This window comes from Erinaceus europaeus, chromosome 9 (assembly GCF_950295315.1).
Source record: "Erinaceus europaeus chromosome 9, mEriEur2.1, whole genome shotgun sequence".
In the NCBI taxonomy this organism is placed as follows: domain Eukaryota; kingdom Metazoa; phylum Chordata; class Mammalia; order Eulipotyphla; family Erinaceidae; genus Erinaceus; species Erinaceus europaeus.
Window position 1 is genome coordinate 28,506,607 of NC_080170.1, and position 22,125 is coordinate 28,528,731.

Here is a 22,125-nt window from a genome sequence, read left to right on the forward strand (position 1 = left end):
GGTTGTGGAATTTTTTTTTTTGTGTAATTTCAGTGTGTACTAAGTAAGAATACAGAAAAATAAGGTTCTTACTCTAAACACTTCTCTTTTAGACTGTTCACAATTTCCTTCTCCCAGCCTTGCCTTCCCCCACAAACACAGTATGTCATCTACATATCAAACATCTGATAATGTGTGTTGTAAATTTCAAACTCTGTGATGACAGAAGCATAACAGCATTTGATAGGATGTCTCTTATATTCTTGAAAATTTTGGTCACCAAATGCTACATAAGTTCTGAGAATTCTTTCTTCCCCCTTGATTTACAGAAAAATTGTGGACTTAGATAAAGGCTATAATTTCACCTCAAATACTTAGCTCTTCGAGAGGAAAAGAGATGAACAATAGTACAGAACCTTTTCCCAAAAGAATATCACTATTTAGTGAGAGAGACAAAGCTAGAGTCTGCAGGGTAATGTCGAACATTTTATTTTATAACATTGGACCTATATGTGTGGTGCAGACTGTGCTGGCTATTGAACTCACCGTCTTCATTTCATCTTGGATGGAGCTTGAAGGAATCATTTTAGGTAATATAAGCCTGAAAGAGAAGGCTGAATATAGGATTTTCTCACTCATGGACAGAAGTTGAGAAATAAGAACAGAAAGGCAAAACACAAAGTAGAACTTGGACTGGGTTTAGTCCAAACAGATTGGGAGTGTGTGTGTGTGTGTGTGTGTGTGGGGGGGTTGGTGGTTAAGGTTCTGGCGCATGATGGTGGAGGGAGACCTAGGCTGGGGGTGAGAGTATTTTGCAGAAAACAATAATTTTACACATGTATCAACAACAGTTTAGTGTAAACCACTAATCCCACTAATAAAAATCTTTTTTTAAAAAAATGAAGGGAACTTGTGTGTATGATTGCTATCAGAGTATGGACCCTGCAGATGGATCTTGAAATCAACTTTGTAGGGGGTTGAGCTATGGTGTAAATGAAAAAGTGCCCAAGTTACCACTCAAGATGACCTTGGTTCAAGCCCCTATCTCCACCAGCAGATGGTAGGCTTCACAAGCAGTAGAGGAGGCTGCAGAGGTCACATTCCTCTCCCTCTCTCTCGCCCACTTTCTGTCTCTGTCATTAAAAAACAAAAGGGGCAGGTCCTGGCTCACCTGGTTGAGCACACATGTCACAATGCATAAGGACCTGGGTTTGAACCCCCTGTCCCCACCTGCAGGTGGGAAGCTTTGTGAATGGTGAAGCAGTGCTGCAGGTGTCCCTGTCTCTCTCCCTTCTCTACCACCCCCTTCTCTCTCAGTTTCTGTCTGTCTCTATTCAAAAACAAATAAAAATTTAAAAATTTAAAGGAAAAAATGGCTACCTGGAGCAGCAGTTTCTTAATCCAGAAATAATACTGATGGCAAAAAACAAAAGAAAACAGTAGTATGATTAATACTTTATTGATCAAATCCATTTCCGAGCTCCATCCTGGGTGTTTCAGAGAGAGAGAGAGAGAGAGAGAGAGAGAGAGAGAGAGAGAGATTGAGAGAGATTAGGGTTAGCTAGAGTGCAGGTCCATACTGTTGACACCTGAATTTACACGGTCAAGGGATGAATCTGGACTCAAAGTTCTGCATGAAGAAGGTGGTGCCACCAGCTGGTGGGGGTGTGTGTTGGGAGGTGGGGGGACAGAGCTCAGCAAAGTGCAGTGCTTGGAGGATACATCTAGGATCATCAGTGTGTATGTGTTGGTGGCATTGTCTTTGTTGATTAGACTGGCTCCTTTGCTGTGAGGCAGGTAGAGTCTTTTATGGTCGACCCAATATTTTCATAACAGTGTTTTTTTTGCCTATAAGCTGTGGCAATCAGTCTCCTCTTTTCTTCTGTGTATGAATACTTGGTGCTTTCTTGTAGCTCAGTGTGGGTGTTAAAACAACTCACTTTTCTTTCTTCTAGCCATCCTACTATATCTGTTACTTGCTCTTATACAATATTGTGCTGGAGTGCATTAACTTAACACTTTCTATTTATGTCAGCCTATGACTAAATCCCTGAGTGGATATTTGGCTGTCAAAAGCATCATGAATCTCAATGTGTAGGTGTCTGGCCTCTGAAAATTAATAATTGTCCAACTTCTGCTACCGAAGACATGGTGTGTAAATGGGTACATGTGTTTATTAGCTAGATGCATGTAAGACTGGGGTCTCCCTACTGATCTGCATACACTCTCAAGATGTTTCTTCCACTCAAATTATGGGGCCGAGGAGAAGCAGAGCCAGAACCTTTGTTTAGTGTGTTAATTTGGGTCTTCGGAGAATCGAACACTGGTAAGAGAGCAGTCATACAAAGCATTTATTGCGGTAGGAGGTCCTTGAAATGTGAGAAGCTTGTTTCAATTGTTCTTTGCTTTCAGCTCCAATCACTGTAGAAGCAGGGCAGGTGGCTGTGCAAAAAAAAAGTTCAGGTTGTAGTGCCCAACTTGTAAAAAAAAAAATCTGGCAAAGCTGAGGAGTTGTCCTTGAGACATGCTTATTTTCAGAAGAGTTCCACATCTTTGCCTTAGCTGTGCTCAGTTGTCAACTGGCCTCATGGTGAATGTAAGATGAAATCCAGAGCACAGAAGCCAACATCAGTCAGCTGAACTCCTCAGCATGACATATTTATCTGAGAGGCACATTTTCATGGGCATCACAGCTGGCTACTCATGGTAGCTTATTCTTTTTACTCCAGATTGTCTTGTTGTAAAGGCCAGGCGGGGCTATTGAGGTTTTTTTGAGATCTTGAATTTTAACACAGACACCCTCGTACATACAATGTGTTCACTACTATGACAACAACTTGGATTTACCTATTTGGGAGAAAACAATGGATGCTATATGTTTACTTTTTGTTGTTTCACTTAAAGCATGTTGGAGAAAGAAGTCGCTCATCCATTAGGAGCTTAAGGTGAGATCAGGTGCGTTCAGCTAGGTGATATGGCCGTGGACTCCACCAAGAATTTCAAATGATGTTAATTCAAGCTCCCTCTGTTCAAGTCTTATGCAGAGATTATTTTGTGCTTCTCTTTTGTATATACTTGAGTGCAAAGCAGAGTTTATAGTTTTGTTCATGGGAACTGTTAGTGGTGGTGTATATCCATTACTTATTGTCTCTTTCTCGTAAAGATTGGGATATAATATTATGAAGGAGTGGGCCAAACATTGAAGCAGGAATAAGGTAATTTATTCCTGAAAGAAATCTGTTTTCATTTTTTTTTCTCTCACTCTAATTAATACTCTTTTTTTGTTAAAGATATAGCTGTTATATTAAAATCTGATTCTATTCCACTTCTACCTAGATTCTTTCAACAATTCTCCATTACTGCTGAGTTAAAAAAAAAACACACCTCTTTATAATACAATCCCTGGCTGAGCAGCCACTTTCTGACAACGATTCCATATACACACTGGGAAGCATAAATCCTAGAAACTGCTAGTTGTCTCTGCTGTTACTTTTGTGCTGCCACCTACGTATTGACCCTAAATTCCAATTTATCCCTGAGTTAGCTCATCTGGGCAAATTTTATATGACTTGCTAAGATTAATCTAAAGCTTTGTACCATTCAAAAGGCATCAGAGTGTCTCTTCTCTGTATACATATAATTCAGGGTGCATACCAGTTGTCATAGCACATGTCACATCACATTATAATTATTTGTTTATGGGTCTCCATTTTACAAATGTGAGATCCAGTAGGACTGGGACTATATTTTTATTTTAAGTCTATGAATTTCTAGAATAAAGTATTAATCCAATGAATGTTGTATTAAAGAATAGACCAACCTTCAACTTCTTTTAGATTTGATTTTATTTTTTATTGTCACTAAGGTTGTTGCTGGAGCTTAGTGCTTGCAGGAGGAATCCACCATTTCCCAGCAGCCATTTTTATTTTCCTCCTCCACCTGCCTCTTTTTGATAGAGACAGAGAAAAACTGAGAGGAAAGAAAGAGATATAGAGAGAAAGAATGAAATACCTGTAGCATTGCTTCAGTGCTTGTGAAGCATTCCCTGTGTGTGTAGGGACTGGGGACTTGAACCTGGATCCTCTTATATGATAAGCGTGTTCTCTACTAGGTACTCTGCCAGCAGCCAGAACCAAGATGGGCAGCACTCCTTGGCCCTGTGAATTTCTAAACAAATCCCATTTATACTCTTTGGGTTCTGAAGCAATTATTCACCGTGTCTCCCAATTTATGAAGAGAACAATGTGGAAAGGCTCCTATTTTACAGCCCCACCTCTAGTCCACTGGAGTGTAGATCTTCTCTGAGGTCCCCGGTCAGCTCTTTACCCCACCCCCACCCCCCATGTCAGCACAGGACCTCCCCGCTGCTGCTCCAGCCTCCCAGCCTCAGAGGGGGCAGTTGCAGTGGAGACTCACAGTTGCATTTGGTGAGCTTTAGGGGGCCCCTAAACAGACTGGAGGTGGCACCTCAACTGGCAAACTGTTAGACTGTCACCCGTTGCTCAAGAGTAGATAGATACTGGCTTTAGCCCCAGGAATCTCTCCTTAGGATCCCTCCTCTCTGTCCACAAACCACGCGTGTTTTGCACTCACCGGTGACTCTGTAGGTTCCTAAAGTAGTCCTGTTCTTGTCTTGTTGCAGTCTCAGGTAATCTTTTTTGATATTCCTAGTTGACCAGAGAGAGGAGAGGAGAGCTGCTGCTACTCTCCAGGTGCTTTAGTAGGTATGCCACCACTTCGTCCTTCAATAGTTGATGTTTTAGAGGCTAAACTGGGTATTTCCCCCCTAAAATACATACAATAGTGCTTATGTTAAAGATATATTTATTTGCTTCATATATCTATTTTTCCAGTAGTTGTACATGTGTAACATTTTCCAGTTTTCCATATAACAATTCAACCCCCACTAGAAACTCTTATGCCATCATGTTCCAGGACCTGAACTCTGCCCCCACCCGAGTCTTTTACTTTGATGCAATACATCAACTCTTAGTCCAAGTTCTGCTTAGCGTTTTCCCTGCTTTATATTTTTAATGAGAGAGAAAAATCATAATACCATTTAGTTCTGGCATATAGTGGTACCAATGAGTGAACCTACATCTCCCCTATACAAGTCCTGTAACTCTAATGCTGAGCTATCTCCCCAGTTCTAGTTCTTAGTTTAAATAGAGGAATGCTTACACCTCTGAAGTTTCTTTACTGTTTGTTAATGAATATATCACATTAAGAGATCCCGTAGTTATATAATCAGTAAAGTCTAACAGAGGTTGTAAATGATAAAATCTATGATCATTACTTGGGTCCATCTCTTTACTAAAAGGAATATTTTATACTTATAATACTTTATGCTATAGGTGAGCAGAAACTTGATTCAAAATAGAAAAGATAAGATAATGTCAAGATATCTTGATCAAGTACCTTCAGAATAGATTGATCCAGTGGCTCATTGGTCTTATACAGGATCTAGGTTTTATTTGTAATATTGATTTTATATTCTCAGTATTTTGGCTTCATTCTTGGACTGAAATCTCTCAAGGTCACATACTAGCAAAAAAGTAGAGAAATTGATTTGGTCATGTACTAGAGAAAGGAAAAGAGTATCTCTCCACTTAAACTTTTTGTTCTACAAGGACTGGCTTAGATACGTGCTGATAGGTGTACCAAAAACATCGTCCGGAGGAATTTCATTTTCTGTATGGATACATTATTCATGTTTGTCTGTCTGTCTGTCTATCTGTCTATCTATCTATCTATCTATCTATCTATCTATCTATCTATCTATCATCTATCTATCTATCTATCTCAGGGACAAGGTTTTCCTGAAGTATTTGTATGAGCACAAGATGTAAGTAGTTCTCTCCAAAATTTGTGGGTCTATTAGAAAGAGAAAAATGAGGAAGGTACTATGGATATTCAAGCAGTATAATCTGTTTAATTTGAATGATAAAAGAGGAGGCAGTTTCTAAACAATGACTCAATTCTTTCTCATGAATTTCTACAATTTCCAAACCTTATATTTAGTAGTATCCAGTAGTGAATATTGTAGATTTCCTTTTTCTAGTGTAATAATTTATTCTTTATTTTAGGCCTCATAATGGGATTGATCATACGATACGCCACAGCACCAGCTGACATTGAAAGTGGAACTGTCTATGATTGTGGAAAACTGAACTTCAGTCCATCAACTCTACTGATTAATATCACTGACCAAGTTTATGAATATAAGTACAAGAGAGAAATAAGCCAGCACAACATCAGTCCTCACCAAGGCAGTGCTATACTTGAAAAAGTAAGAAACCTATCTGGTCATAAACTTTGTTTTCCAGTTTAAATAATTGCATCATATATGAGTCACTGTGCGTTCACACACATAAACATGTTCATTTTAAATTATTCTGTTGAGGGTGATTTAATTGACTAGGAGATTAACATTTTGCATTATAATTTTATTATTTTTATAGGGGTATTTATTTATTTATGAAGAAGAAAGAGAGAGAGAGGGGAGGAGAGAGGATCAGAGCATCACTCTGGCACATGAAATGCTGTAGATCAAACTCAGGACCTCATGTTTGACAGTTAAATAATTTATCCACGGTGCCATCTCCTGGTCTGTTAATTATATTCTTATTATATACTCATGCATATATATATATTTCCCCTTTTTTGAATTTTACTTATTTATATTTATTTATTGAATAGAGATAGAGAGAAACCAAGAGGACCTGGAGAAACCTGCAGCACTGCTTTATCATTCATGAAATTTTCCTTTTGGAGGTAGGGACTGGGGTCTTGAACTCAGGCCTTGGCACATTGTAACATGTGCCTCAACCCGATGTGCCACTGTTCAGCCCCTTGTATTTCTTTTTTTTTTAAAAAAATTATTTATAAATAGGAAACATTGACAAAACCATAGGATAAGAGGGGTACAACTACACACAATTCCCACCACCAGAACTCTGTATCCCATCCCCTCCCCTGATAGCTTTCCTATTCTTTAACTCTCTGGGAGTATGGACCCAAGGTCATTGTGGGATGCAGAAAGTTGAAGGTCTGGCTTCTGTAATTGCTTCCCTGCTGAACATGGGCGTTGACAGGTAGATCCATACTCACAGCCTGTCTCTCTCTTTCCTTAGAGGGGAAGGGCTCTGGGGAATTGGAGCTCCAAGGCACATTGGCGAACTTTTTTTTCACTCTTGTTCTTTCTTCTGTGAGGAGAGAAGGGGCCAGGTAGTGGCACACCTGGTTGAGAGCATATGCTACAAGCACAATGACCCAGGTGGAAGCCTCCAGTCCTCACCCACAGGGGGAAAACTTTGCAAGTGGTGAAGCAGTGTTGCAGGTGTCTCTCTCTCTCTCCCCCCCCTTCCTCCTTTCCCCCTCGATTTCTGGCTGTGTCTATCCAATAAATAAATAAAGATATTTTTAAAAAGAGGAGATTAACCACCTTATCAGCTTATTCTTTGAACTAGTACTAACCCTCTTCCCACTCTATTCTTCATATTTTTTTCACACTCATATTTTATTTTATTTTTTCAATTCTTTTTTTTTAATTTCTTTATTGGGGAATTAGTATTTTACATTTGACAGTAAATACAATAGTTGGTACATGCATAACATTTCTCAGTTTTCCATATAACAATACAACCCCCACTAGGTCCTCTGAAGGACCTGTATTCACACACACACACACACACACACACACACACACACAGTCCAGAGTCTTTTGCTTTGGTGCAATACACCAATTTCAGTTCAGGTTATACTTGTGCTTGCTCTTCTGATCTTGTATTTTAACTTCTGCCTGAGAGTGAGATCATCCCATATTCATCCTTCTCTTTTTGACTTATTTCACTTAACATGAATTTTTCAAGGTCCATCCAAGATTGGCTGAAGATGGTGAAAAACCATTTTTTTAATAGCTGAGTAGTATTCCACTGTGTATATATACCACAACTTGCTCAGCCACTCATCTGTTGTTGGACACCTGGGTTGCTTTCAGGTTTTGGCTATTACAAATTGTCCTGCTAAACATATGTGTGCATAGATCTTTTTGGATGGGTGTGTTGGGTTCCTTAGGATATATCCCCAGGAGAGTAATTGTAAAATCATGGGGTAGGTCCATTTCTATCCTTCTGAGAATTCTGCAGACTGTCTCCACAGAGGTTGGACCAATTTACATTCCTAACAGCAGTTCAGGAGGGTTCCTTTGACCCCACAACCTCTCCAGCATTTGTTGCTGCTACCTTTTCTGGTGTATGACATTCTCACAGGAGTGAAGTGGTATCTCATTGTTGTCTTTATTTGCATTTCTCTGACAATTAATGATCTGGAACTTTTTTTCATATGTTTGTTGGCTTTTTGGATCTCTTCTGTGTTGAATATTCTGTTCATATCCTCTCCCCATTTTTCTATGGGGTCATTTGTTTTCTTATTGCTGAGCTCCACTGTGGTCTGAGAAGATGCTTAGGATGATTTCAATGCTCTTGAATTTGCTGATGCTGTCTTTGTGGCCTAACATATGGTCTGTCCTTGAAAATGACCCAGGTGGACTTGAGTAGAATGTGTATTCCAGTTTCTTGGGGTAAATGACCCTGAAAATGTCCAATAGTTTTAGTTTATCTATCTCCTCATTTAACTCCCTCATGTATTTATTGATTTTCTGCCTGGATCTGTCAAGTTGAGAGAGTGGGGTGTTGAAGTCCCCTACTATGACTGTGTTGCTGCTATAGCTCTTTCAGTAGATGTTTGATGTATTAGATGGCTTCTCATTGAGTACATAGATGTTAATAATTGTTAAGTTGTTTTGATTGACTGATTGAGCATTGAATAGTGTCCATCCCTATCTTTTAAAATTTTATTTTAAAGTCTCTCATGTCAGATATGAGAATAGCTGTTCCTTCCCTTTTTGTGGGCCATTGGCCTGTATGATAGTTTTATATCTTTTCACTTTGAGTCTGTGTTTGTCTTGTTGAGTTAGGTGGGTTTCCTGTAGACAGCATATTGGTGGTTTGTGTTTTCTGATCTATCTTCCTACTCTGTGCCTTTTAATAGGTGAATTCAGGTCACTGACATTTATTGATATCAAAGATTGAAGATATTTTAATGCCATTATTGTAGATTTTTAGAGTGTTCTGATAGATGGCATATTTATGGTAGTCTGACTGTTTATAGGAGACCTTTCAGAACTTCTTTCAGGGCAGGCTTGGTGATAGTTGATTCTTCCAACTGTTGCTTGTCTGAGAAGATTTTTATACCTTCATCTAGTCTGAATGACAGTCTAGCTGGATATAGTAGTCTTGGTTGAAAGCCTTTCTCATTGAGCACTCGATAGATATCTTGCCATTCTCTTCTGGCCTGTAGTGTTTGTGTGGAGAAGTCTGCAGCTAATCTTATGGGTTTTTCTCTGTAGGTGACTCTTTATTTTTCTCTTGCAGCCTTCAGGATCCTTTCTTTATCCTTATTCCTTTCCATTCTAAATATGATGTGTCTTGGTGTCTTTAACTCTGGTTTAATTCGTTTGGGACCCTCTGGGTTTCTTGGACCTTTATGTCTTTGATGTTGTCTAGACTAGAGAAGTTCTCAGCTATTATGTCCTGAAGAATGTTTTATTCCTTTCCATCTGTTACTTCCTCTGGTAAGCCAATAATGAGTATATTATTTCTTTTGCAGTCATCCCTTAGGTCTCTGTTGTTGTTTTCATTATCTCTTAATCTCTTTTTGAGATATCTAATTCTTTTTTAGTTGTCTCTAATCAGTCCTTGATCTTGCTAATTCTGTCTTCAGCCTCATTGATTCTATTCTCTCTCCTCTCTACTGTTTTCTGGACCACTCCCAGCACTGATCATTTCAGTATTTCAGTATTTACAATTACACTGGCATATAGTCAGTCTCAAGATATCTTGACTCTATTATTTTGGTTAGAACATCTTAGGTAGAATAAGAAAAAAAAACCTGACTCATTTTTTAAGATTATTTTAAAATTATAAACCTGTTTAGTCTAGCTTGATTTGTATTTAACAATAATCACATGACTGAGATTTTTTTATCTCAGCATTCAGAACTTCCTTGATATTTTGAAAGTTTTTATTAACTTTTGCCCCATTAGAGTAAAATATATATAATATGTAATATATATATATATATATATATATATATATATATATATATATATATATATATTTATTCTTAGAGATTTGCGGGGAGGTGGAGAGACATTTGATCTGCTATTTTTCCTTATTGCAGATGAATGCTTTGTAGTACTTTCTGCAGCACCCCTCACCCCTACAGAGTCTTTTTCACTAGCAAACTTCCTAGATAAACTTCCTCTTAGCAATCGCTAAGGACTCAGGAAATTTGAACTTACTTTAACACTAGCTTAAATAAGACTTAGATAAGACTTAGGAAATTAAGTTGAAGAACACAAAAATAAAATTAAATACTGTATTTCTGAAATAAATAGGAGCAAATTTTAGAGCTGCTGCTGTTTAGGATTATCCCTTTCATATGATTCTTCTGTCCACAAGGATAGTAGAAAGTCTTCTATTCTAAAATAAAAATTTATTTTTGAAAACCTTTGTTAGCAATATAGACTTTTAATTAAAACAAAGTTTAGGGGACCAGGTAGTAGCACAGCACATTAAGCTCATATGGTGCAAAGCTCAAGGACCAGCACAAGGATCCTGGTTAGAGCCCCTGACTCCCCACCTGCAGGGGGGTCGCTTCACAAGCAGTGAAGCAGGTCTGCGGGAGTCTATCTTTCTCTCCTCCTCTGTGTCTTCCCCTCTCTCTCCATTTCTCTCAGTCCTACTACAACAATAGAAAACAACAAGAGCAATAAAAGGGAAAAATAGCCTCCAGGAGCAGTGGATTTGTGGTGCAGGCACGAGCCCCAGCAATAACCTTGGAGGCAAAAAATAAAAAAATAAAAATTATATATATATATATATATATATATATATATATTAAAAAATACACAGTTGGGAGTCAGGCGGTAGCGCAGCGGGTTAAGCGCACATGGCACAAAGCGCAAGAACTGGCTTAAGGATCCCAGTTTGAGCTCCCGGCTCCCCACCTGCAGGGGCATTGCTTCACAGGCGGTGAAGCAGGTCTGCAGGTGTCTGTCTTTCTCTTCCCCTCTCTGTCTTCCCCCCCCCTCCATTTCTCTCTGTCCTATCCAACAATGATAACATCAATAACAACAATAATAACTACAATAAAACAACAAGGGCAACAAAAGGGAATAAATATTTTTAAAAAATACACAGTTTAGTTTTATGTTCTGCTAGTTCCTGGACCTTCTCACTCACTTAGTCCTTTTTACCCTAATTTACAAGCAGCATCATTTCTCTAGACAGATTGAGCCTTCCTCTCCCCACTTCAACTTCCTTATTTGTAAAGGGGGAGGAATGTATTTTGTAGCATTGTGTTACTGTTTAAATAAGCTGATGTGCATAAGGTGCCTGACTATCATGAAGCCTTTCTCACTGCACTAGTACTATAACTTCTATTTCTGATATCACTGCCTCACTATTGCCATGTCTCTGATATCATTGCTACTGTTGCTGCTACTGGGTGATTTAAAAAAAATGTTTAATATATACCAGAGTTTACTGAAATATGTAGTTGGTTTCTTCATGTACTTAACACCCACTGAGGAGATAAAACTAGTCTGTAATCACTGCCTGTGTATAATTTAGTTGTAGCTTGTATCAGTTGTACTGTGATGACTATAAGATATTACAGATTAATTTCTTAGGTATGTGAACTTGTTGGGATGTCTTCCTGTAGAGGTGATTCTTAACAAGGGCTTTGGAAGGTGTGTGTGGTTTGAAAGGACAGTAAAAATTGACCTCAGAAAGTTTGAGATGGATTGTAGACTGAGGTTCATAGTGAGGCATGGTCATCTGGGTGAGAAGGGAAGAGATTTTGTGGATGCTTTAGATCAACAGATCCAAGAAAGAAAAGTATAGTTTCAAGAAGATTAGTAGTAAATTAGGGAAAACATAGCTTATGAATGAATAAAAATACCAGAAGTAGATGTCAAAGTATTGCAAGTACCACAGACACCCATAAAGACACAGTATTACTTCTTATAAGAGGTTATAGGAAATATTTTAAATAAGGGTAGTTGATTGGCTCTTCAGTGGTGATGAATGTAACATGTGGAGGTACCACAGACTTTCCAAGCAGAGATAAAATCACCATATACAGATAGAAAAGGGAGGTATAGAGTATTTCAAAAAAGAAAAATCTTTACAATTTGAAATATAAGAGAAATATAGGAGACCAATGAAACATAGGGCATATGAAATAAGCATGCAGTTGTAAAAACCCTTTAGTGTCAGGCTGTATAATATCCCCTTTATTTGTAGTGAGTAGGAAAGTATAATGCTGACCAGGACACAGAGATAGTTAGGATGAAGTATACAGAGTAAAAACAAGGGGGCAGATGCTTCCTAAACTTGGAGGGTAGCCAAGGGACCGATAAGAGAGAAGCAGGAAAGGAATGAGTTCTAGAGTATGGACCAATTGGCAAGAAGGGGAAGAGAGAACTGCTTACTGTTATCCTGTGGCTCACAAAATGTGGTGGGGTAGGAATGAGGAAGTTAGAAGTTAAAGAGGGAGCTGGTTGTAGAGGAAAAAATATATATATTACTTTGAAACTAGTTAATGAATTGATCTATTTTGTCATGAACATATATATATATATATATAATTGATTTAGCATATTATATACTTGAGTGACTTGAAAAGATCAGCAGACCATTTGTGTGAGAAAGGACTGCAAATTCAGTAAATTTTCAACAAGTTGTCAGCATAGTTAAATTTATACTTCCTTTCATTCATATGTCAGTTGACCAGAAAGTAAAAAATTCAAAGGAAATTGTCCAGTGAACATCTTGCCAACTCTTCACTTCCTTTGTGACAAGTGACACCATCATTTGGTAAGGGAAGTTATTTTGGAATAACTTACACTACTGAGTAATCTGTCCTGTCAATAGTTTCAATAAAGACAATTGCAGGGGCCAGGTGGTGGTGTACCTGGTTGAGCACACATATTACAGTGCACAAGGACCCGGGTTCAAGCGCCCGGTTGCCACCTGCAGGGGGAAAGCTTTGGTGAAGCAGTGCTGCAGGTGTCTCTCTGTCTCTCTACCTGTCTGTCTTCCCCCCTCCTCTCAATTTCTGGCTGTCTCTGTCCAATAAATAAAAAAATAAATATAATAACAAAGTAATAAAAAAAGACAATTGCAAGACTGCAAATAGGTCACTGAAACAATTATCAGTTGTGTTGATAATGCTGTATATTTTAGAAATATTTTAAGGAAGCCTTTATAGCAACAATTCATCATATGACTTTAAAAAATAGTTTTGTATTTACTGCATTAAAAATGGGTTAAGGTTGGGGGAATACCATAATGTTTATGCAAAAAGACTCATACCTGAGGCTCTGAGGCCTCAGGTTTAATCCCATACATTACCATAAACCAGACTTTAGCAGTGCTTTAGTTAAAAGAGAAAAAAAAAAGTGTCTTATATTTTTGTTTAACTTTTCTTTTGATTATTAGTTATTTATATTTATTTATACCAGAGCAGTGCTCAGCTCTGGTATATGGTTGTTCAGGCACTGAACCTGGGACTTTGGAGCCTCAGGCCTGAGGGACTCTGAATAACCATTATGCTATCTCCCCCTACCCTGTCTGATTTTTCTTAATGGTAATTTTAATTTTTTTCATTGCCACCAGAGTTATCACTGGATCTTGATATCTATACCACAAACATACTGCTCCCAGTAGCCATTTCTTTTCCATGTTTTTTCCTCTTTTCGTTATTTGTTAGGACAGAGAGAAATTGAGAAGAGTTGGGGATAGAGAGGGAGAGAGAGAGAAGAGATTTACCTTCAGCACTTGCTTTACCTCTTGGGAAGCTTCCCCCTGCAGGTGGGGAGCAGGGGCTAGAAATCAGGTCCTTGTGCACTGTTAACCGGGGCAATTTTTAACTATTTATTATTATTATTATTATTATTAACTTTTTAATTGTTACCAGGGTTACTGCTGGGGGTCGTTGCCTGTACCACCACTCCACCATTCCACTACTCCTGGAGGCCAGTTTTTTTCCTTTTTAAATATATATTTTTTAATTTTTATTTGATAAGACAGAGAGAAATTGAGGGGGAGGAGAATAGAGACAGACACCCTTATTGTGAAGTGATCTCCTTGCAGGGGAGGAGCTGGGGCTCAAACCCAGGACCTTGTGCATGATAATGTGTGCACTTAACCAGGTGTATCATTGCCTGACCCTGCCCCCAAACCTTTAAAGTTTAGTTTTTGACTCACATATTTATTTCTTTTTCTATTCTTTCCCTTTGTTTGATTATTCTGGTTGCACAGGAACAGCTTGACCGGAGAAAGTCTTTGGACCACAAAATAAATAAGTACAGTTAATACTGGCTTCAGATCCTAGGAAATACTACAGAAAAATATGGGTAGAAACTAGATACCTATCCATCTTCCAATATCCTTTCTTTGTGACTATTGGCTGATCTTGAACCACACCAAGAAGAGGGGAGTAGTTTTGAACCTTTGTGGCCTTGATTATTTGTAGAAACCCAAGGTTGAGCCTGTCTAAACATCAACTTTCCTTGTACTTGAAACTTTGAAATGACGATATAAGATGGACATATTTTCTGGGACATATAGGAACTAGCATGACAGAGCTTAGTACTTGTCATCTGCATAAGTATCAGAGGACAGATTTTCAGTTGTTTGAAGGGAAAGTAGATTACAGGAGGCTTTGGAACTATTCCCTCCATGTCTCTATTACTTTTAGTTCAAGATAAAAGTGAATTATATTTCATGAGAGGTTAATCTTGTGATTTTATTTACCCTGTTATTTGATACAATTTTTGTATTTATTAATAAATATTTTTAGTAGTAAATATGAAAGATCTCATCTAAGGGACCTTTGCAGTAAATAAACAAACAAATAAATAAATGGCCCAAACATCAAATATTCTTTTAAAAAATCAGCATATGTGGAAACTGGCATGTTTAAGGCAGCAAAATTGCATTTTAAGAATTTCATTCTCTGTCAGAATACTCGTGTTGAAACTCCAGATCTCCTTTTAATTTTCAGGGTGATCTTTACATGAGGCTCAGCCTTTTAGGAACTTACATTTGTTGTTGTTGCTTGTTTTTTTTTAGCTTTTTGTTTTTTTACCAGAGCATTGCTTATCTCTGGTTTATGGTAGTACAGGGAATTGAACCTGGGACTTTGGAGCCTCAGGCTCCAAAAGGTTTCTTGTCACTTTTGTGACAAGAAATGATGCTAGAATTAGCCTCAAAAGTCATAGCTAAAGAATAAATGAACAATTCATGTAAACGGCTGGTATACCAGATATGTATCAGTGAATATGAACTATTATTATTGAGCATAAACTAGCTTCTCTGTACTTTTTTTTTCTTTTTTTCACACACACAGAGGCCAGACACAGAAAGAGGCCAGACAGAGAACACACACACACACACACACACATACACACACACACCAGACAGACACACCCACAGAGAGAGAGACTAGAGACCAGACAGAGAAGAGACCAGAGAGAAGATTCCAGAGAGAACTGCTATGTACTTTTAAACACTGACTTCCATTTTTTAAAATTTCTTTATAAAATGGAAATATTGACAAGACCATAGAATAAGAGGGGTATAATTCCACACAAGTCCCACCACCAGATATCCGTATCCTATCCCCTTCCTTGAAAGCTTTCTTATTCTTTGTTCCTTTGGGAGCATGGACCCAGGATCATTATGGGGTGCAGAAGATGGCAGGTCTGGCTTCTGTTATTGCTTCCCTGCTGAACATGGGTATTGACAGGTTAACCCATACTCCTAGCCTCTCTCTCTCTTCTCCTAGTGGTGCAGGACTCTGGGGAAGCAGGGTTCCAGGGTACATTGGTGAGGTCTTCTGCCCAGGGAAGTCAGGTTGGTGTCATGGTAGCATCTGTAACTTGGTTGCTGAAAAAGCATTAAGATATAAAGCAGAAAAAAAATTGTTAAGTAATCAGGAACCTAAAGGCAAGAATATATTTTTGAGTTTGTTTGGAGGTTCTAGCAGGGGAGAGCAGCTACTCTTATACCCTTGACCGAAAACTGGTCCGTCTCTTTTCCGGGAAGGCCGTCCTCAGTGCGCAGCTTTGGGAGGGACGCACATGGAGTGGTGAGGGAAGAAGGGGACACCTGCCTAGCCAGCCAGATCAGCTGAATCAACCCTGGTGATGAATGGGATGACAGATGTCGCAGCCAGATTGCCCTCACATCCAAGAATATATTTTTGAGATTTGGGGCTCTCCATTTTGGAAAAAGCTAGAAGTATCTTTTAGGTATATTCCAAGGGGATCACGACTTTACTAATTTTTACCTGAGCACAACAGTTAACATGTAGGTAGACCAAAGGTACTGTCTGGGGGGAGATGGTGTCAGAGTTGGAAATAGGACTAAAAAGTTGTATCAGGGAAACAGTAGTTATCAAATACCTGAAAAATAAATATTGTTAACTGTAAACCCCATCAATTTGATCTGGGTCCCATTTTTAGCACAGGAGCCTGTGTAAATTCTGCATCCCTGTAGGTCTGAGCTCGTATTCTGTGGTCATGGCTAGGAACATTCTAGGCTGCACTAGTTTCAGGATCCATTTTCCTCCTCAAGTGGTAGAGTATGTTGGTTCAAGATCCCTTCAGAGAAAGGGGCTGTCCCTATCACTGTTGATGCTGATAGAGGGCAAGATCCTATAGGGGCCCACAAGAACCTATAAGGGTCCAGATAGAGGGCAGGATCCTATAGGGGAACAGTATGTTGTTCCTATTGGAGATGACCAGTGACAATGGAGACAGGGGTTTGTTAGAGGTCTAAGCCCATCATGTCTGTGTGGGAACCCCAGGATTACCTGACTAGGGCCCTGGGTGATGGGGCGGCCACGTTTTTTTTTATTAGCTATTGATAAGTCAGTAAAACACTGGTGTTGTATACCTAAATATGCCAATTGTTTATAAAAGAAATACAGACACTACTGTACCGGTATACTATATGTTATAAAGGAGATACCAAACTAGAATTTTTAAAAAGATGAGGAAAAATGAATATACAAACAAGTTCTTTGCATAACCTCAACCTAGAGAACATTATATCTTGTATTTTATTGAAATTTTATTACATTATCAATGATTATCAACATATTTCTTTAAATACTCTTCTTATTTCCTGAAGTCCTAAATATTGAATTCTGAGTCTCAACACCAATACGTGTAGGGGCTTTGGAAGTAAACATTTTCTTAAATGCTAGGTAGCTTTGTTGGGGCCACTGTGCAATGCTTCAGTATCGACTTCTTATGTCTGAAAAATCTAAATTTCCACCTTTTATTTATCCATGTATTTTAGCTTTGGTACAAGTTAATGATTATATCTATGATATTTGGATTTTTTTTCCTATTATACTGTAGGCTCCAGGAGTTGGCAGGGATGGGATGGGGGCTAAGTCTGTTCTTAGTGACACTGTATTCCCAGAGTGGGGCCTGCTGAGCCTATTCTGCCATGAACTAGCATTCCTTTTTGTCACTTTACTACTTCTCACTGCTATGTTTTAGTTGCTGACTAGATTTTACTCACATATCTATTATAGATCCCCTCTTTAATTGAGACACCTGGGATCTATGAGTGTTGTTTGCTTTACTTTAATTTCTGAAAGGTTAAATTATGGGGCCAGGTGGTGGCACACTTGGTTAAGTGCACATAGTACTATGCACAAGGACCCAAGCAAGGATCTAGGTCTAGCCCCCACTCCACACCTGCAGGGGGAAGCTTCACAAGCAGTGAAGCAGGTCTGCAGGTGTCTGTTTTTCTCTCTGCCTCTCTATCTTCCTATAGCCTGTCAATTTTTTTCTGTCCTACTGAATAAAATGGAAAAAATTAAATATTAAATTATTAGAAGTCTAAGTTACAGGCAATCAGGTAGGATTGGAGAGAGAGAAAAAGAGAGAGAAAGAGAGAGAGAGAGCGAAAGAATATTCTGGGCACAGGACATAAAAGGAATGGAAAGGAGGGGGATAGAAAGATTTCCCATTTGACTTTCAGCTTGAATAGATAAAGCTTAAAATGGGTCTTTAAATTCTTTTCTCCTTTGCTTTGTTCCTTTTTCAACACTAAAGTGTGGCAAGAGTGCACATTTATCATTGCTGGTCTCTAGTGAGCCATTATATAAGATTCAATCTGACTGCATTTCCTGGTTCTTCTCAAGGGCATTCAGGAGCTTCTCATTAATAGCTTTTGCGACCTGAATGTAGGTGTCACATTGGTTGGTACAGATGGAGTGGGAACCAGAAGAAAGCTGTATATTTACTTGACTTGTCTCCTGTTACCCTGTAAACTTGTCTGTTAGGGGTCTCCAATGTTCTCTGATATTTCTAAATATAAATCTAAGTAGACAGTGTCTGATTTGCCAAGTTCTGCAACAAATTGTATCGTGTGCAACAAGTTCATGTGATTTTTACCTTTCATTCTGACTCTTGAATATTGGATTTGCAGAGGTGTAGCCTATGAAGTGAGCAGAAGCAGTTAAGTTACCTTGAGATCAATACCAATTGGGTTTAAAAGAAATCATCCTGTTTTCCTTTGGGTTCTTCAGAGTTTGGACAAATAAACAAGCATGATGCACATTGATAAGAGAAGTGAGGAAATTAACAATATGTAAACATGGGAGAGACCTAGAGATGTTGTTTTCTCCGGGCTATGTATAGAGAGGGTGGAGAGAAAAGTGACTGGTGAAAATCAGAGTGTGACAAGGAGGGGGCAGAGCAGGCAAGAATCCTATCACTGAACCACCAATGCCCTGGAGTGCTTTATGTAAATGTAAATGTAAAAGTGATTTATGTAAATAGACCAAAGCTTTGAATGGGATTAAATCTATCCTTATATAGGCATATGGTTAAGCAGAAGCCAGGGGGGAGCTGGCATACTATCCAACATAGAGATTCTGAATAACTCACTACATACTCCTTGGCATTCTCTTTAAATGCCTTAGCTAATAAAGTGGGCTTTGAGAAGAAGAAAGGGAGGGCCGGTTATACAGGTAACCAAAAAGGGCAAAAGCAGACAGACCCTAGTTCCACCTTCTCCATTGATTAACTCTTCTTTAAGGGATACCCTTATCTCAAAGATAACCTTCATTCTGCCTTCATGTCCCTTCTATGAATCTCTTTTGCCAAAGAGATTATTTTGGGGGTGACAAATTTTTCTCCCCCTGTACCACTTTATGTGTAAAAAAAAGAAGTTTGAGTGGGATAAGCTATAATGTAGGACCAGTGATTTTGGCTAATTCCTTGGGAAGCTATGGAGTTAGAATGGTTCCTCAGATCACCCCCATGTGAGCCAAAGTGGTGAGACATCTAAAATCTAAAATACTAAATCATTCTGTCTTTGAATGTGTGCATATCTAGTGACAGAAAAAGAAAGGGAATCTTTTTAAAATTTATTTTATTTTTATTTTATTTTATTTTATTTTTACCAGAGTACTGATCAGCTCTGGTTTATGGTGGTGCAGGGGATTGAACCTGGGACTTCGAAACCTCAGGCATGACAGTCTGTTTGCATAACCATTATGCTGTCTACACCTGCCTGAAGGGCAATCTTTATATATAACATACTGACCCTCAAGAGGAGAAAAATCCTCCCCTGCTATCCATGTCAGTTCTTAACTAGGGCTCTTTAGTTAAAAGGCAACTTGAGGGTGCTGGGCGGTGGTGCAACAGTTTAAGCACACATGGCACAAAGTACAAGGACCTGCATAAGGATCCTTGTTCAAGCCCTGGGCTCCCTACCTGGGGAGTCACTTCAAACGTGGTGAAGCAGGTCTGCAGGTGTCTGTCTGTCTGTCTCTGCCTTCTCCTCTTTTGATTTCTCTCTGTTCTATCTGACAGCAACAACAACAATAACAACAGCAACAATAAACAACAAAGGCAACAAAAAAGGGAAAAAATAGCCTTCAGTGGATTCAGAGTGTAGGCACCAAGCCCCAGCGAAAACCCTGGAGGGGAAAAAAAAGGCAACTTGATAGAATCATATATATGTATTCACATATATGTATTTATTTGTACTTCTTTTTATTGATTTAATAATGATTAACAAGACCATAGGATAAGAAGGTTACAATTCCACACAGTTCCCACCACCAGAATTCTGCATCCCATCTCCTCCATTGGAAGCTTTCCAGTTCTTTATCCCTCTGGGAGCATGGACCAAGGATCATTATGGGGTGCAGAAGGTCGAAGGTCTAGATTCCGTAACTGCTTCTCTACTGGACATGGGCATTCGGAAGGTTGATCCATACTTCCAGTATGTTTCTGTCTTTCCCTAGTGGAGCAGGGCTCTGGAGAGGTGGGGATCCAGGACACATTGGTGAGGTTGTCTTCCAGGGAAATTGGGTTGGAGACATGGTAGCATCTGCAACTGGCTGAAAAGCATTAAGATATAAAGCAAAAACACATTGTTTAATAATCAGGAACTTGAAGGTAAGAATATAGCAGATGAGATTTGGGCTCTCTGTTTTGGAAAAAGCTTAGACGTCTATTATAGTTATATTCCAAGGAATCCATAATTTTACCTATATGTAATACTTATATCTTCATGGGAAAATCCTAGAGGATGAGTTACCCAAGAAAATGGATGAGAATTCAGACTTAAAACACCTTCTACATCCAAATCAAAGAAAGCTGTGTATACTCGACTTTTAAGAAGGTGATCTGATAACATAGGTAAATAAAAATAAGGTTCATTTTACACACACACACACACACACACACACACACACACACACACACACACACACATCTTCTCCACTGACACTTTTTTTTTATGATTTAGAGTCATCCTTCTCTTTCAGGTTCCAAGAGAGAGATATCTTTACAAATGGAAATTTACTTAAAGAATATTATCTAGTCTGTTTTCGTGACTTATTCTGTGTCTACTATTTTTCAAAATAATCTACCTAAAATAATCCTTATGCCAAAAAATCATATCTGGGTTACATATTCTGGACTCCTAAACTTAGGTTGGAAAACTATATAGACTATGTACCCTATCAGAATACTAACAGAGTTTGTGTATGGTGTGTGCTGGCTTGCTGATTGATAGGATGGGCAATTTTCATCACATGATGGAATAGAATGACCCATTCCTTGAAGTTTTTATTATAAAGTTACCAGTCTCATTCAGGAGGCTCAATCCTCCTGACCCAACCACCTTTCGAATTTTCTACCTTCTGATAACATCACCACAGGGGTTGGGGCTTCAGCATCTGAATCTGGGGTGAGGGGAGGACACAGATAGTTCTTTGCAGTCTTTGCAGTTAGATCTATGGACTGGCATCTCATCTCTCTCCCACTTCCACCACTGAGACCTTGGACATAGTCTCAGTTTCCCTTATCTATAAAAACAAGGCTTAGTCATTCTTACTTCAGAGGACTACTTTTTAGAACTTACCAAGCAAAAATTCAGTTACGTATTAGACGTGCTTTAAATACTACTTTGTTTTCTTAACATCTGATCTTGAGAGCTTTTTCACTTTGGAACTAAGTCTGAAGTGAGCATGGTGGAGAAAATTTTGTGTTGTTTTTAAATGCATCATTTAAAGATGAAAATACCACTTAAAACACATCATTTTAATTTTAAATTCGGCTGTTGACAACTTTCTGCTGATTTCAGCACCCCTCAGCTTCTAATCCCCTCAAGCAAGCCTGTTGTGATTGTGGTGTTTGCTCATTCAGTCCTTTTCCATCCAGTTTCCCCAGGCCAGTCTCTCCCTGCTGAGGTCTTATGAGGGAAGCTGCACATGTACTTCAGAACTAAGGCCTGGTAAAGACGTTGCACACTTAGAAAAACTGTATGCAGGGAAGGAAACTCTGTGCCATGTCTTGCGGGTACCTGCTTGAACACTTTCACAATAGTGTCTTTCTGATGTCTGCAATTTGAATTACTTGAAGAGTAAGCATAGTTTTGTCATATATAAATACTTTCTCATGATTTCTTAAGGATAATTTATGACTACTAGATTTTTCTCTACATTATTCTTTCAGTTGCTCTGTAACTTAGTTCA

At 38.7% G+C, this 22,125-nt stretch overlaps 1 protein-coding gene across 1 annotated transcript in view; it reads left to right on the forward strand.

Annotated features, from left to right (window-relative positions):
- The window catches only part of SLC9A9 (solute carrier family 9 member A9), a 706,212-nt gene that overhangs the window by 14,390 nt on the left and 669,697 nt on the right, over nucleotides 1-22,125 (forward strand). The window contains exon 2 of the mRNA XM_060197560.1: nucleotides 6,066-6,268. Coding sequence (XP_060053543.1) covers nucleotides 6,066-6,268 — 203 coding nt within the window. The remainder of the gene's footprint in view (nucleotides 1-6,065; nucleotides 6,269-22,125) is intronic.